General features: G+C 50.8%; 1 protein-coding gene across 1 annotated transcript; it reads left to right on the top strand.

The window, feature by feature from the left end:
• Positions 1–375: 375 nt before the first annotated feature.
• Positions 376–5971, top strand: NOP2 (NOP2 nucleolar protein). The gene is made up of 16 exons (XM_074809847.1): positions 376–537; positions 627–672; positions 756–838; positions 1432–1697; positions 1986–2029; positions 2195–2367; positions 3142–3341; positions 3444–3533; positions 3613–3700; positions 3782–3922; positions 4099–4238; positions 4516–4605; positions 4906–5028; positions 5103–5200; positions 5285–5415; positions 5506–5971. Exons 1-16 carry the CDS (start codon positions 432–434, stop codon positions 5757–5759), a joined length of 2073 nt encoding a protein of 690 aa, XP_074665948.1. The 5' UTR covers positions 376–431; the 3' UTR covers positions 5760–5971.
• The last annotated feature ends 6633 nt before the right edge of the window (positions 5972–12604 follow it).

Here is a 12604-nt window from a genome sequence, read left to right as displayed (position 1 = left end):
TCTGGGAGCCGGTTTTGGGGTACCCTACATCTCTGAATTCTTGCTGCCTCCTTTTGTATGCATTAAGCCCTTTCTCTGCTGCGTCCTCCTGGTGTGTTTACACGCACACAGGCGGAGGCTGGGGCTTGCTGTGGCCCCAGCCCTTCAGGGAGGGCCCGGGGTGCCCTCTGGGGCCGCCCCCCCTCCCCCCCTTCCCTCCCTGTTCCGCCGGCGGCGGGAGCCGGGGCCAGGTAGCGGCCGCCTGCGGCCGGAAGCGCCTCACCGGGCCGAGCAGACTGACGTTCCGGCCGGGCCAATGAGCGAGCAGGAGCGACGGCAGTAGCCAATGGGTGGAGGCGGGGGCGGAGCCGAGGCCGGGCGCGTGCGCCGGCGGGGAGCGGAGCTGCACGTGTGGCGGCGGGCCCGGTGCCGCCGGAGACTGCCGCGGCGCCATGGGGCGGAAGCTGGACCCCACCAGGAAGGAGAAGCGCGGTCCCGGGCGCAAGGCCCGCAAGCAGCGGGGGGCCGAGGTGGAGCTGGCCCGCTTCCTGCCGCCAGGTAAGTCCGGCCCGGTGCCGCCTCGCCGCGCCCGGTGCCGCCGGTGCGGGCTGCCCGACCGACCGACCGCCGCGTGTCTCTCTCCTCAGAGCCGGAGCCCGGCAGGAAGAAGCTCTCCAGTCACGGGCGGAAGAGGTGAGGGTGGCGGCCCGGTGGGGCGGGGAGGGCGTTGGGGGTGCCCTGGCCGGGCCTGACTGCCGCTTCCCCTCCCGATCCAGGGCTGCGAAGAGGCGGCTGGGAGCGGGCGGCGGCCCGGCGGGCAGGAGGCCGCTCGGCGGAGGAGGAGGGCGGGAGCCGGCAGGTCAGTGCGGGCCGAGGGGGTGGCAGCCACCCTGTCGTGCTGCCCCCCGGGGCGCCACCCCCCGCCTCCGGTCTTTTATTCAAAAGTGTGTTTATTTATAAAAAAACCCCATTTTTTTCCTGGTTTCTGGTTACTGCCGTGCTAGGCGGCAGTGCTGTCTGAAGGACAAACCAGTAGATTTCTCTTCCACGTGTTAAACCCGCATTTGATTTATTCTCTGTTCCCAGCAAGGTTATTGCAGGCAGGTTGGGTAGCAGAGGCTTTTAAGCTTTCTTACGTAGCGTAGGAAGCCGTTGCAGTAGAAAGAAGGAAGGAGGGTACTGTAACATGTCAGAGCAAATACCGTAAGAGTTTTGTAGCTGTGTTTTTCTTTGGTAATTGTACTAAATCCATTTACAGTTTCATTCTGAGAGAGGTGAGAATATGCCCTTGTTTGCGATTGGGAAAACTGATGCAGGGAGCCAGCAGCCCCTTCTGTTAGACAGGCAGCTCGGGACTAGGATGAAGGCCTCTTTTGTATTAACAATTAAAAAACACGGGGCAGCTGCCTTTGAGAATAATGCCTAACTTTTAACCGCTTCTTCTGCGTGTAGCTGGAGAGCAGGTATCCCCTCAGAAGGAGAAACATGCCATAAAAGCAGCAGGACAAACCCCTCGTGGCCGGTCTGGGTTCAGTGATGACAATTCAAAATGGCTGGCTCCAGCCAAAGCCAAGAAAATCCCATCTAAAGGAAAAAACGTGGAGTTATCCAGCGATGGTGAGGTGGAAGAGGGCAGCTGGGAGATGGAGGAGGATGAAGATGGGAGCAGCGAGGAGATGGTGGATGATTATGGTGCCTCATCATCAGGGGAAGAAGAGGTAGGAGCTTTTTTCCCTTAATTATGCAAAAAATACTTGACTTTGCTGTCTGGAAGGACCCATCAGGCCTGGGGAAGGCGGGTGACTTTGCTGGGGGGTGGATGGTGAGGTGACGGAGAGCTTTCCTCTTCTTCACAAGATTGGTTTCAAGTTTAGTGACTGATCCCAGTGTAACATTTGGTGCTTTTGTTTGTTATCCTTTTTAAACAGAGTGGGTAAATTTCACAGATGGTGAAAGTAAGGGGGCACCTGGGGATATCATTTCATTAATCTTTTGTCTTTCTTTAGTTGCTGCCTATTGAAAAAGCTGCCCTGAAGCAGAAGTCTGACAGGTGAGGATTTGAGAACATTGCTAGTCCACAGTGTTGTTCCTGGTTAGATGAGGAGCCTGTGTTGTTCGTTCTTCTGTCCTCTCTGACATCTAAGAAATGGTAGTTGTGAAGCGCCTGTGTGATGCTGTTCTTGTATAAAACGCTTATCCTGTTCTTTGTCCTTAGGGGAGACCTCAGTGAAGATGAGAGTGAGGAGGAGGAGGTGGCAGAGGAGGCGGTAGAGGAGACAGGCAGGCAGAAAATGGGACAGAAGGAGGAAGAGAGCCCAGATCTGCAGCTCAACCTGGATATAGATGAACAATTTAAACTGCCAACTACTGAACAGATTGAGAGAGAGGATATCCTTTTTATCTGTGACATCCATATGCATGCAGCAGCACGGGGCCTGGGCACAACCAAAGAGTTTCGTTTGGACTTTTATCTTGAGCGTTGCTTAGCAAGAGTGTTTTGTGCACGACAAGGTATTTTTAGATGAGCTGCTCTAATAGATAGCATACAATGCTGTGCTTCTGTACAGCATAGTTAGGAAATCTGTTATGCCCTGTATGGAGATTGGAGCCTGCCCTAATTTCCTTTCTAGTCCTAAATGCACGGGGATATCCTATCACGTAGTTTGTTCCTCTGTACTCTGATTTTCCTGGCAGGTGTTTGTCTAACCCGTTCCTAGAGCTTCTGATGACAGCAAGTCCAGTATCCAAAGCACTTGTTCTTGTGCTTTGGTGATTTTAATTTCCTGCCCACCCCCACGTACACTTTAATCCTGCCTTTTCTCCTTCTCCTCCGTAACCCTTAGTTGCTCTTGGGGAACTTCTAGTCTCCTTTCTGCTACAGGTAATGTTTTCACTATTAAAGACTTTTTTTGTTGCTGTCTTTCCTGTTTTTTTTCTGTTTATCTAAACTAACTAACTTGTAGTTCTTGCCTCATGAACTTTTTCATTCAGTTCTGTCCTTTGAACCCCACCCCTGCTGGTCTCTGGTGAAAGCATATTCCAGCAAGGCCTTTCTGGTGCGGGTGCTGCTGCGATGAAGGAGTCCTGCCTGACCGATTGTGCTTCTAAAGAGCCTGCATGCGAGTTTCTTGGCTGTTTATGATTCCTTAATGGTCTTTCTACCTGCTGAGCCGCCTGACCTGCACGTTATTCACCAGCGCATCAAGGGCAACATGGAGGTGCTGCAGGACTTTGTGGTGAAGCGGGAGGAAGGGCGCACGCGACAGGAGTACCTGGCGTTGTTGCGCCGGGACATGGCTGCCTACTATTCCTACAGTGACTTCCTGCTCACGAAGCTCATGGACATCTTCCCGCTCCCTGAGGTAGGATCCTGCCCCACCCACATCTTTGCTGACTGATGAGGATTTGGCTGCCTCCCTGAGTCTTCATTTTTATCTCTGTTCTCTGTCCCTTCTTTCATTCAGCTGATAAACTTCCTGGAAGCCAATGAGGTTCCCCGCCCTGTGACCATTCGCACCAACACGCTCAAGACACGGCGACGGGACCTGGCGCAGGTAGGTGGGAAGCTCTGGTTGTCTCCTGCGCCTCCCATCACACGGGGCGGTGTCTCAGTCCCCTCTCCTTGTCTTGCAGGCTCTAATCAACCGTGGTGTAAACCTCGACCCCTTGGGGAAGTGGTCGAAAACAGGACTTGTTATTTATGACTCCTCTGTGCCCATTGGTGAGATCATAAGGCTGAGATGACCCGCTCTTGGCTCCCTTTCTTTCACATGTCATCTTTTGTTCTGCCTTCCCTGCCCAGGTGCCACCCCTGAGTATCTGGCTGGGCACTACATGTTGCAAGGAGCCTCCAGCCTCCTCCCTGTTATGGCTCTGGCTCCCCAGGAGAACGAACGCATCCTGGATATGTGCTGTGCCCCAGGAGGCAAGACCAGCTACATAGGTACTGCCTGGGAGGCTTGGCTCTGTAAAGGGGATGAGTTTCCACTGGTCTGTATGGAAAGGGGGAACAGAGTGGGGCTGAACTCAGGGAAAGGAGAGGGGGTGGCTGTCCCTATGGGGGGTAAAAAAGCGCAGGAGTTTTTCAGCCCCTTGCTGATGTGTTTTGCCCTCTGGCAGCTCAGCTGATGAAGAACACAGGTATGATCTTGGCCAATGACAGCAATGCCGAACGGCTGCGTAGCGTGGTGGGGAACTTGCATCGGCTGGGAGTCACCAACGCTGTAGTGAGTAACTGCGATGGACGCCAGTTCCCTAAGGTACGTTCCTGCCTGCTTTGGGCTGGCCTTACCACGCTTATCTAAAGCTGCTGTGCTGTCCCGTTAGTATAGCTGTGTTCTTCAAAGCCACCTGTCCCAGGAGGATGGGCAGAGCTGGTGGGGAGTGTGTTTCTTATTTGATATGGAGACCGGAAGGCGGACAGGGAGGAGTGAGGGATCTTTCCTGCCTTCCCAGTCTTCCGGTTCCCCTTCTAGTTTTGGTTTTGTTCTGAGTTCCTGCCTGGGAGCGTAATTCCAAACATACGTCTGCCTGTAGGTGCTTGGAGGGTTCGACCGTGTCTTGCTTGACGCTCCTTGTAGCGGAACAGGCGTCATTTCCAAGGATCCTGCTGTCAAAACCAACAAGGTGAGTGACCAGTGGGGACACAAGATGGGGACTCAAGATGGGGACTCAAGTATGAGTCACAAGAGGAAGGACTTTGAGGCAACTTTTTTCTTGAGAGATGCCTGCAACTAAAGACACTGATTTTTTCCTTCACTTTCCTATTCTGCGTGCTGTACCAAAGCTGGGTTTTTTGAGGTTAGTTCTGCAGAAGACTCCAGAATCTTCTGTATCATATGTGCTTTACTGTACTGTCAGCCCTCCATCCACACTAGAGGCCTGGGGTGCTTCCCTGTGCCTCTGGCATCCTAACCTGTCTTTCAGGATGAGAAAGACATCCTGCGCTGTGCTCACCTGCAGAAGGAGTTGATTCTTAGCGCTATAGATTCGGTCAATGCTGCCTCAGAGACAGGGGGCTACATCGTCTACTGCACTTGCTCCATCATGGTAAGTCTCTGCTGTGGTCATCCCGTACGTGGGGGACCAGTGAGCTTTGAATCCTAACGCTCAGTCTCTGGCAGGTGGAGGAGAATGAGTGGGTTGTGGATTATGCCCTGAAGAAACGTAACGTTCGTTTGGTGGCCACAGGTTTGGACTTTGGCAAGGAAGGCTTCACCAGGTGCGTGTGCCAGGTCACAGGAACTTTGTGGCTGGGTTTGAGCAGAGGGCATTCGATCACTTCTCACCTCACTTCCTCTTCCAGGTTCAAGGACCGTCGCTTCCACCCCTCCCTCAAGTCTACGCGGCGTTTCTATCCTCACACGCACAATATGGATGGGTTCTTCATTGCCAAGTTCAAGAAATTCTCTAATGCCATCCCCCAGGCACAAAAAGGTAACCTAGTGCTGGAGCTCAGCTGAGCTGTCGGCCTGCCCTCAGAAGCCAGGCGGGTTCTTCTTACAGCGCCTTTCTCTCATGTTTCAGATGAAGAACCTGCTGTGGAAGCAGCAGCTCCATCTGCTGTCCCTGCTACCGTCATGGAGCCTCAGCCAAAAAAGAAGAAACTTGAGGGATCAAAAGTTAACAAAGAGCAGAAGCCGCCCCAGCCTGCTTTGAAGAAGAGACATTCATTGCAGGCACAGAGGAGACCCTTGAAGGCTGGCCGGCCTTCTCCCAAAATGATGCGTCCTCAAGTCCCTACCAGGAAGAAGCACAGAGTGAAACGGAACGGACAGTGAGAGGAACTACTTTTCCAGGTGTTGGTCCCCTCCTTGGAGGGCAGAAGATAGGGGCTGCTGCAACTGTGCCTGTTCCACCTCGTCTTTCCTGCTCTGTGCAGATAATCTCTGTGGCACTGAGCACCTGGGGCAGGTGTAGCCCCATTTGCTCCTTTCCCTCCGCATCAAGGACTGATGCGCTGACCCATTAAAAGTTTTATACTCTTCCTCAACTCTTGTCCTTTTCCCTTGAACCAGAATGCAGAATTCTGCGTCCCCTTCCTCCTCTGCAACAGCAACCCCTTCCCCTCCCATCTCATTGCTCTGGCATTTCTCGTGCCTGTTCTACGCCTTGCAACATGGATGTTTGCAAAGAAGCGGTGGGAGCTGAAATCCTCGCGGGAACTCCTCAGCCAGTTGGTCCTGTGCTGGTCCCTGTCGTCACTGTGTGCTAAAACAGTTCACTGCTCTCCTTGTCCCTGCTTTACCCTTGTGCTGGTCCCCAGCAACCTCTTGGTTCCTGGCCTTCCAGTCAGCAGCAGGAATTGCTGCTGGTCCCGGAGCTGCACAGTCACAGGGGTTTTTGCCTTTTTGTTCACCCAGATGTGGTTGCTTCTCCTTCAGACATAACAAGCAGTGGTCTGGGCGATTCCTATTTAAACGTTGGCCCAGGTCCCTTTCCCTTGTGAGTGTGAGTTACAGAATCACAGAATCATCTCGGCTGGAAAAGACCTTGAAGCTCCTCCAGTCCAACCATGAACCTCACACTGACCGTTCTCAACTCCACCAGATCCCTCAGTGCTGGGTCAACCCGACTCTTAAACCCCTCCAGGGATGGGGACTCCACCCCTGCCCTGGGCAGCCCATTCCAACACCCAACAACCCCTTCTGGAAAGAAATACTTCCTAAGAGCCAGTCTAGCCCTGCCCTGGCGCAGCTTGAGGCCATTCCCTCTTGTCCTGTCGCTTGTTCCTTGGTTCAAGAGACTCATCCCCCCTCTCTGCACCCTCCTTTCAGGTAGTTGTAGAGGGCCATGAGGTCTCCCCTCAGCCTCCTCCAGACTAAACCCCCCCAGTTCCCTCAGCTGCTCCCCATCAGACCTGTGCTCCAGACCCTGCACCAGCTTCGTTGCCCTTCTCTGGACACGCTCGAGTCATTCAATGTCCTTTTTGGAGTGAGGGGCCCAAAACTGAACCCAGTAATCGAGGTGTGGCCTCACCAGTGCTAAATACAGGGGCAAGATCCCTTCCCTGTCCCTGCTGGCCATGCTATTGCTACAAGCCAGGATGCCACTGGCTGCCTTGGCCACCTGGGCACACTGCTAGCTCATGTTGAGTTGATATTCTTTTCTTTGGTTCTGCTCTCCAGTGAATAAATCTTTCTAGAGATAATTCATTAATAAGCTTTCTATCAAGTGTGCTCTCTGGCTTCTGTTCCACCCCCGTGTGCGTGGAGTTGGGTGTGTAACAGTCCTGAGGCATAACTCATTTCTGTAATTGTCTTGCTATCTCAGCAAATGAGCCTTTGCTTTGATCTGTTTTCCCCGCCAAGCTTTGGGTTCATGGGACAACTTGTGCTATTCCAGTGTTTGGTATTCAGGACAGCTGAAGGCAGTGGACCGTAGGATCTAGGGAATCATTTCTGTCCTGGTTTGCTATGTGCGAGGCTGCTGCTTTCCCATGTTGCCAGGTTCAGCAAGGGGCGAGGCCGAGCGTGGACTCCAGAAACTCCCTCGGACACAGGCACACGCACTATAGATGCAACCCAACGCAGACCGATTAGCAGAAACCAAAGAAAGTGCTGTGGTGCGTGCCCAGGAAAACACAAACAGCTCTCAGAAAACATGAATGGCAAAAAAGGCCTAATCCTGTTCTTACTCCCTGGCCCATCTAACTGAGAGCGTGCTTCTGGATCACGTGCACACACTTTCGTGGATTGCTGCTAGCTGGTCTTCGGACTTGTGGTCTGCCCAGTATCTGCCTCTCAGACCTCTTATCCTACTTACAGGCTAGTCCAGCTTGCAGTTTGCTAACAGATCACAAATGTGCATGCGTGCAGAGGAAACGTCTCGGATTAGTTTAATACGAGGCCAGGACAGATGGTGGTAATCAGGTACAGGGCTCAGCCAGACACGCTCTCTGTGTGACTGGCCCCTTCTATTTATTCCTCCTCTCCATTTCCCTTGCTCACTTCTCCCTGATCTAGCTTGATGTCTCCCTTTCCCCTCCAATCCTTCCCCTAAACATCCCATAGTAAGTTTTGCTCCCATAATCTTCCTTAAAACATGATAAACTTTATGCAGTCCCACAATTCCCCTCAAACACCCCATAAATTCACTCTTTCTCATGAAGCACATCATGATAATTTTGCTTTCTTATCAGTTGTGAAGTTTCTGGCTGAAGCTTTTCCAGGTTGCGCTTGAGTGGTTCCTGTAATGGTTCAATCTGTCAGTGTCTGTGGAGTCCTGGTCTTTGTTAAAGCCTATGTTATCTTTGCTCTTTAGGGCTTATGTATCTCTGTGTTTAATTTATTATAACTCTGTTTTGGGACTTTGTCTTTTTGTGTTGAATAGCCATTAACCAAATATTCTTATAGCTGAAAATTACTTTTCCGTATGCTTCTCAGTGAATTAGGGCAGGGAGGAGCCTCTGAATGTGACCGTCTCGCTCCAGGCTTGTGGGGTGAGGTTTCTGGATTGCCTGACATATAGGACCCGAGGGAAGCTTTCTGGGGTCTTTCAGAAAAATTAAATAAATGCTAGGTGTCATTAGGAAAGGGATTATTAGATAGCAAAATGGAGAAAATGATTGCCTCTCTGTATAAAATTACCTCCCTGAACATGCACTTCAATACTGCATTTCTAGTGCCCTCCATCTGAATAAGCGTTGTAAAACTGGGAAATATTCAGGGAGGACAAATACAGCCTAAGTTACGGAATGGTTTCTGTGAGAGGAACAGCTAGAGTCTAGGCCTCTTTAAGCTTGCAAAAGAGACCACGGGGAAAGAAGTGATATAACATTGTGTAAAATTTAGTGGCATGGAGAAGATGAGTGGGGAACAACTGCTTGCTCTTTTCCAATAAACACAGAAAACTAAAACCCTAGGACCCATCATATGCACCAAAGGTATAGGTAGCCATGAGACTGCTCTCTGCAGGGTGTGGTGGATGCTAGAAGCTTACGTAGGTTGAAAACCCAGCTGTATGCACAAGGGAAAAGTGTTTTTTTGTAAGAGCTGGTAAACACAACTGGCTCAGAAAATCCACGGGCTGTGAACTGCTGGAGGCTGGGAGAGCGCTGTGAGGAGGGATGGCTGTTCGCTTGCCCTGGTCACAAGCCCCTCTGTCCTCATCCTGTGCTGGAAACCGATTCCTGGGCTTGGATAGACCCTTGGTCTGACCCAGCTGAGCAGTCCTTGTGTCCCTGGGTGGTGGTCCCGCTCCGGCGTCTGCCCTTAGTGCTCCCGAGGCGAGGCCGGAGCTCTGCCTCACACCTCATTTCCTTCCTTGCTGCACAAGGCTTGCGTTGCTTGTGGCAGCTTCCAGGTAGGCCGAGCCCTGCCTCTGCTCCTCCAGCCTTATTTCTTTTCCAGTTCTAGTGGATTTCCCTGGCAGTGATGAAATACAGGATTTTAGGGTACAACTCAAAACTGGAACCATATAGCAACCTTCCAGCTATAGGGTGACTTGTACCTAGGAGGACTTTTACCTCCAGCAAGCCTGTCCTTTCGGGAGTGATGCTAACCTTTGCTGCTGCCTATGCTAGTATATAGCATAGCTTGATAACCCGTTTATCTTGATAACCCCAGCAGCAGGGATAGAAAGTTCTGGTTTGGGATCCCAATGTAACCGTCTGGTTTCTGGTGTACCTCCAAATTATGTCAGTCCGCTCTGAAAGGTGCGAATAGATGCTGCTTTAACCATGTCAAGAAAACTTCCCCTCACTTTGCTTGCCTGCAAACTTTTTGTTATAGCTGAGGCGAGACAGAGGAAACTTTCAGCTCTCTTTGGGGTCACTCCCCTTCTGCTGTTTATTTCAGCCATTACAGTTACCACTGCTCAGAGAGATAATGCTGAAATGCTGCTATAGAGCTTTGGAGGCACTACTGGGGATGCAGCAGCTGGGGATGAAGGTTGGTGTCTTCCCTCTGCATTCTGGCAGGAGGCTGCTGGTCACACCAGACTTGTGTTTGCAGCTGCTGCCTTACTCTGGGAATCTTTTGTTACCTGAAAGCTGTGATTTTTTTGAAAATGTGACTACTGGATCATCTTCAATACCTTCCTTTAATGTATTTTTTAATATCTGAAAGCTGCTGATAACATGGCTTGCAAGAGCTGAGACAGAAGAAAGCAAGAACTGAGGCGAAGCAAGGGATGAAAGCAGATCTGAGGAGTAAGAATGCTGTTATAAATTAAAAATTGGTTGAGAGAAGTCAGTGTAATGTCATGATATCTGTTCCACTGTGCTGTGCACAAATGTTACTGGGGTGGTATTTAATGACTTGGAGAAAAAAAAATGGGTAAGCAGTTCTGCAATAGAATTGCCACGTGCTGTAAAGTTGTTTAGGCTAAACGAGGCCAGAAGTGTGCAAAACAAACCTGATGCATGGAAGAGGTGAGGTTCTGTGTTAATGGCTGCCAGCGCGGTGGGAGAAATATCATGTACGTTATAAAATCTTTAATTCGGTGAGGATTTGTCAAAGCCTCCTCCCCGAACGGAGATGAACGAGTCTATCAGAGAAGGCTTATCAGGGTACAGTTAAGATGGTCAGCCGGCAGCCCCTGCCTGCCAGGCTCTGGAGCGCTGCCCGCTCACCCCTGCAAACCGGGAGGGAGTGTCCTCCCTGCGCTGCTGCACCCTTGGCACGGCGGGGAAAGGAAACCATAGACTTCTGGGGACAATAGTGCAGAAAGAGAAGAGACTCCAGTAGCAATGCGGGTCGGTCCCTAATTCCAGTGATGTCATAGACTGTAATGTCTGCTCCAGGCCGGGTTGGCAGTCTGCAGTTGCGCTGTCTCAGATCAGGCTCTATCCAGAGGAAGGGACTGAAATCCTGCACTGCACGTTTCGGGGACTTGGGTATAAAATTAAATCCTTGCGCATGTGCTCTGTTGCACGTAACCCCGTAGTTATATACGCTTTTGTAGTGGCTGAATCCACAAATGACCAAGCTCCCATCAGTAGGTTTTGCTCCCCCAGACTGTCCATCCCTGCTAGGGAGGATGCGGAGAGCCCCCGAAGAGGATGTCTGCAAGTTTTACCTCCTGATGTAGTCGATGGGGAATTGCTGAGAAGGTCGGTTAGGTCCCTGGCTCTTGGCTGTAGTTCCTGGGACTGCCTCCACATGCAAGGCCTGGCTACAAAACTCCCTCCTGGACTGGTATTTGGTGTTTTTAAAAAAGAAAATCCATTCCCTCCTTTGCTGTTAGATAGGGACATTTCTGTGTGTTGGTTAGTGTGGTTATCATGTAGCTTCTGTTCTCCCCATTCAGACCAAATCTAGGCAGCTCACTCTGGGCTGCTGGTTTTGCTAGGCAGCAAGGTGCCCAAAAGTTGTTTGTTCATTGCAGCACCTGCCTCTGGTTGTGGATAGAAGGAATTTTAGGGGTCAGTTTTAGTGAGGCATCCTAGAAGTTGGAAGACTTGGAGAGTTTATGCTGAAATATTCCAGCAGTGTGGTGCAGGGAAGAAGGCAGTGCTGGGGTACTCAGAGGGAAGAAGAGCAGGTAGGCGGGGTATACACACACTGATGTGACTTATGCCTTAAAAAAAGAGCCTCAAGGGAAGCTGTGGAGCTAATTTGAACAGGTTTCACCTATGAAGCACCTTTGCAAGGAGGCTGCGTTAGCTAGTAAGAGGTTCTGAGACCTGGGAGAGGGGGAACATCTCAAACTGGTGATGTATGTTAAAGCCAGGCAAATTCAAACGAGATGATACAAGGCAAGGCATGTGATTTTAACAGGTGGTTAGCCACCTGGGGCATCTACCTTGATTTGCCTATGAAAGGTAATGGTAGAGGCTCAATCTCTTTTTACCGTGCTGTCAGCAACTAGAGACACACGAGGAGTACCTGACTTGAGCTACAGAGATTTTCACAGTGTGTTTTGCATGGGGCCAGAAAATGCGGTGCTTCTTTCTTGACCTTAAAAATCTGTGGAAATAAGATAAATATCAGCACGTTTGTGAATAAGAGTCTATTTTTGCACTGTCTACAGGTACAATTTTAAGAGCTGCAGGGAGGTGTAGTGAGCAGCTCAGCATCTCAGCAGGTGGCATCCAGCAGTGCCACTGCTGAGCCTGAGCATCAAAACTCAGTTTTGTGAGTTTTATGAGTTTATCAAAAATCAGAGCAGGAGCTGTTAGAGGGTCTGGAGAAGTGCCAGGGGTTTTTGGTGAAGCTGAGGAGGAGCTGTTGTGCTGGGGTGAGGCTGAGGCCCAGTGGAGGAGCTCTGTGGTCCCCTGGGTAGGATTGTCTCTAGGCTCTAGGCTTCCTCAGGAGTAACTGGAAGAGGTTGGCCCTTTGCCCAAGCCATCTTCTGCATGAGGAGTGAAAGGGAATGAAATGGCTCAAACAAATGAATTTCTGGCAATTATTAAGACTAAACTGTGATGTGATGTATGGAAGCTTTGCTTGTGCTTTGCTTTGTTTGTGTTTTGCTTCATTGGTTTCTCAAGGACTCTTGACTGTTTCCTTAGGTCCCTTTGTCTGTTTAGGTAAGATTGAAATGCTCGTCACATAAATCACTGATACGTAAATCCCTACGTAAATCACTGATAGCAGACTCAAGGCCTTCAGTGGACACTTGGGCAACTCCTAGAATGGGAAAACTAAGGTAAGGGGGGACTCGAACAAAGAGACACAGAGAC

The sequence above is a fragment of the Strix aluco genome, chromosome 2 (assembly GCF_031877795.1).
Source record: "Strix aluco isolate bStrAlu1 chromosome 2, bStrAlu1.hap1, whole genome shotgun sequence".
NCBI classification, from domain to species: domain Eukaryota; kingdom Metazoa; phylum Chordata; class Aves; order Strigiformes; family Strigidae; genus Strix; species Strix aluco.
This window is presented reverse-complemented; position numbering and strand designations above follow the sequence as displayed.

Bases quoted from the DNA above. Each gene is read 5' to 3' on its own strand.
- NOP2 (XM_074809847.1), top strand. From the start codon at position 432: ATGGGGCGGAAGCTGGACCCCACCAGGAAGGAGAAGCGCGGTCCCGGG. The intron at 3,342-3,443 runs GTAGGATCCTGC...TCTTTCATTCAG, and splicing joins ACATCTTCCCGCTCCCTGAG to CTGATAAACTTCCTGGAAGC. The intron at 4,239-4,515 runs GTACGTTCCTGC...GTCTGCCTGTAG, and splicing joins ATGGACGCCAGTTCCCTAAG to GTGCTTGGAGGGTTCGACCG.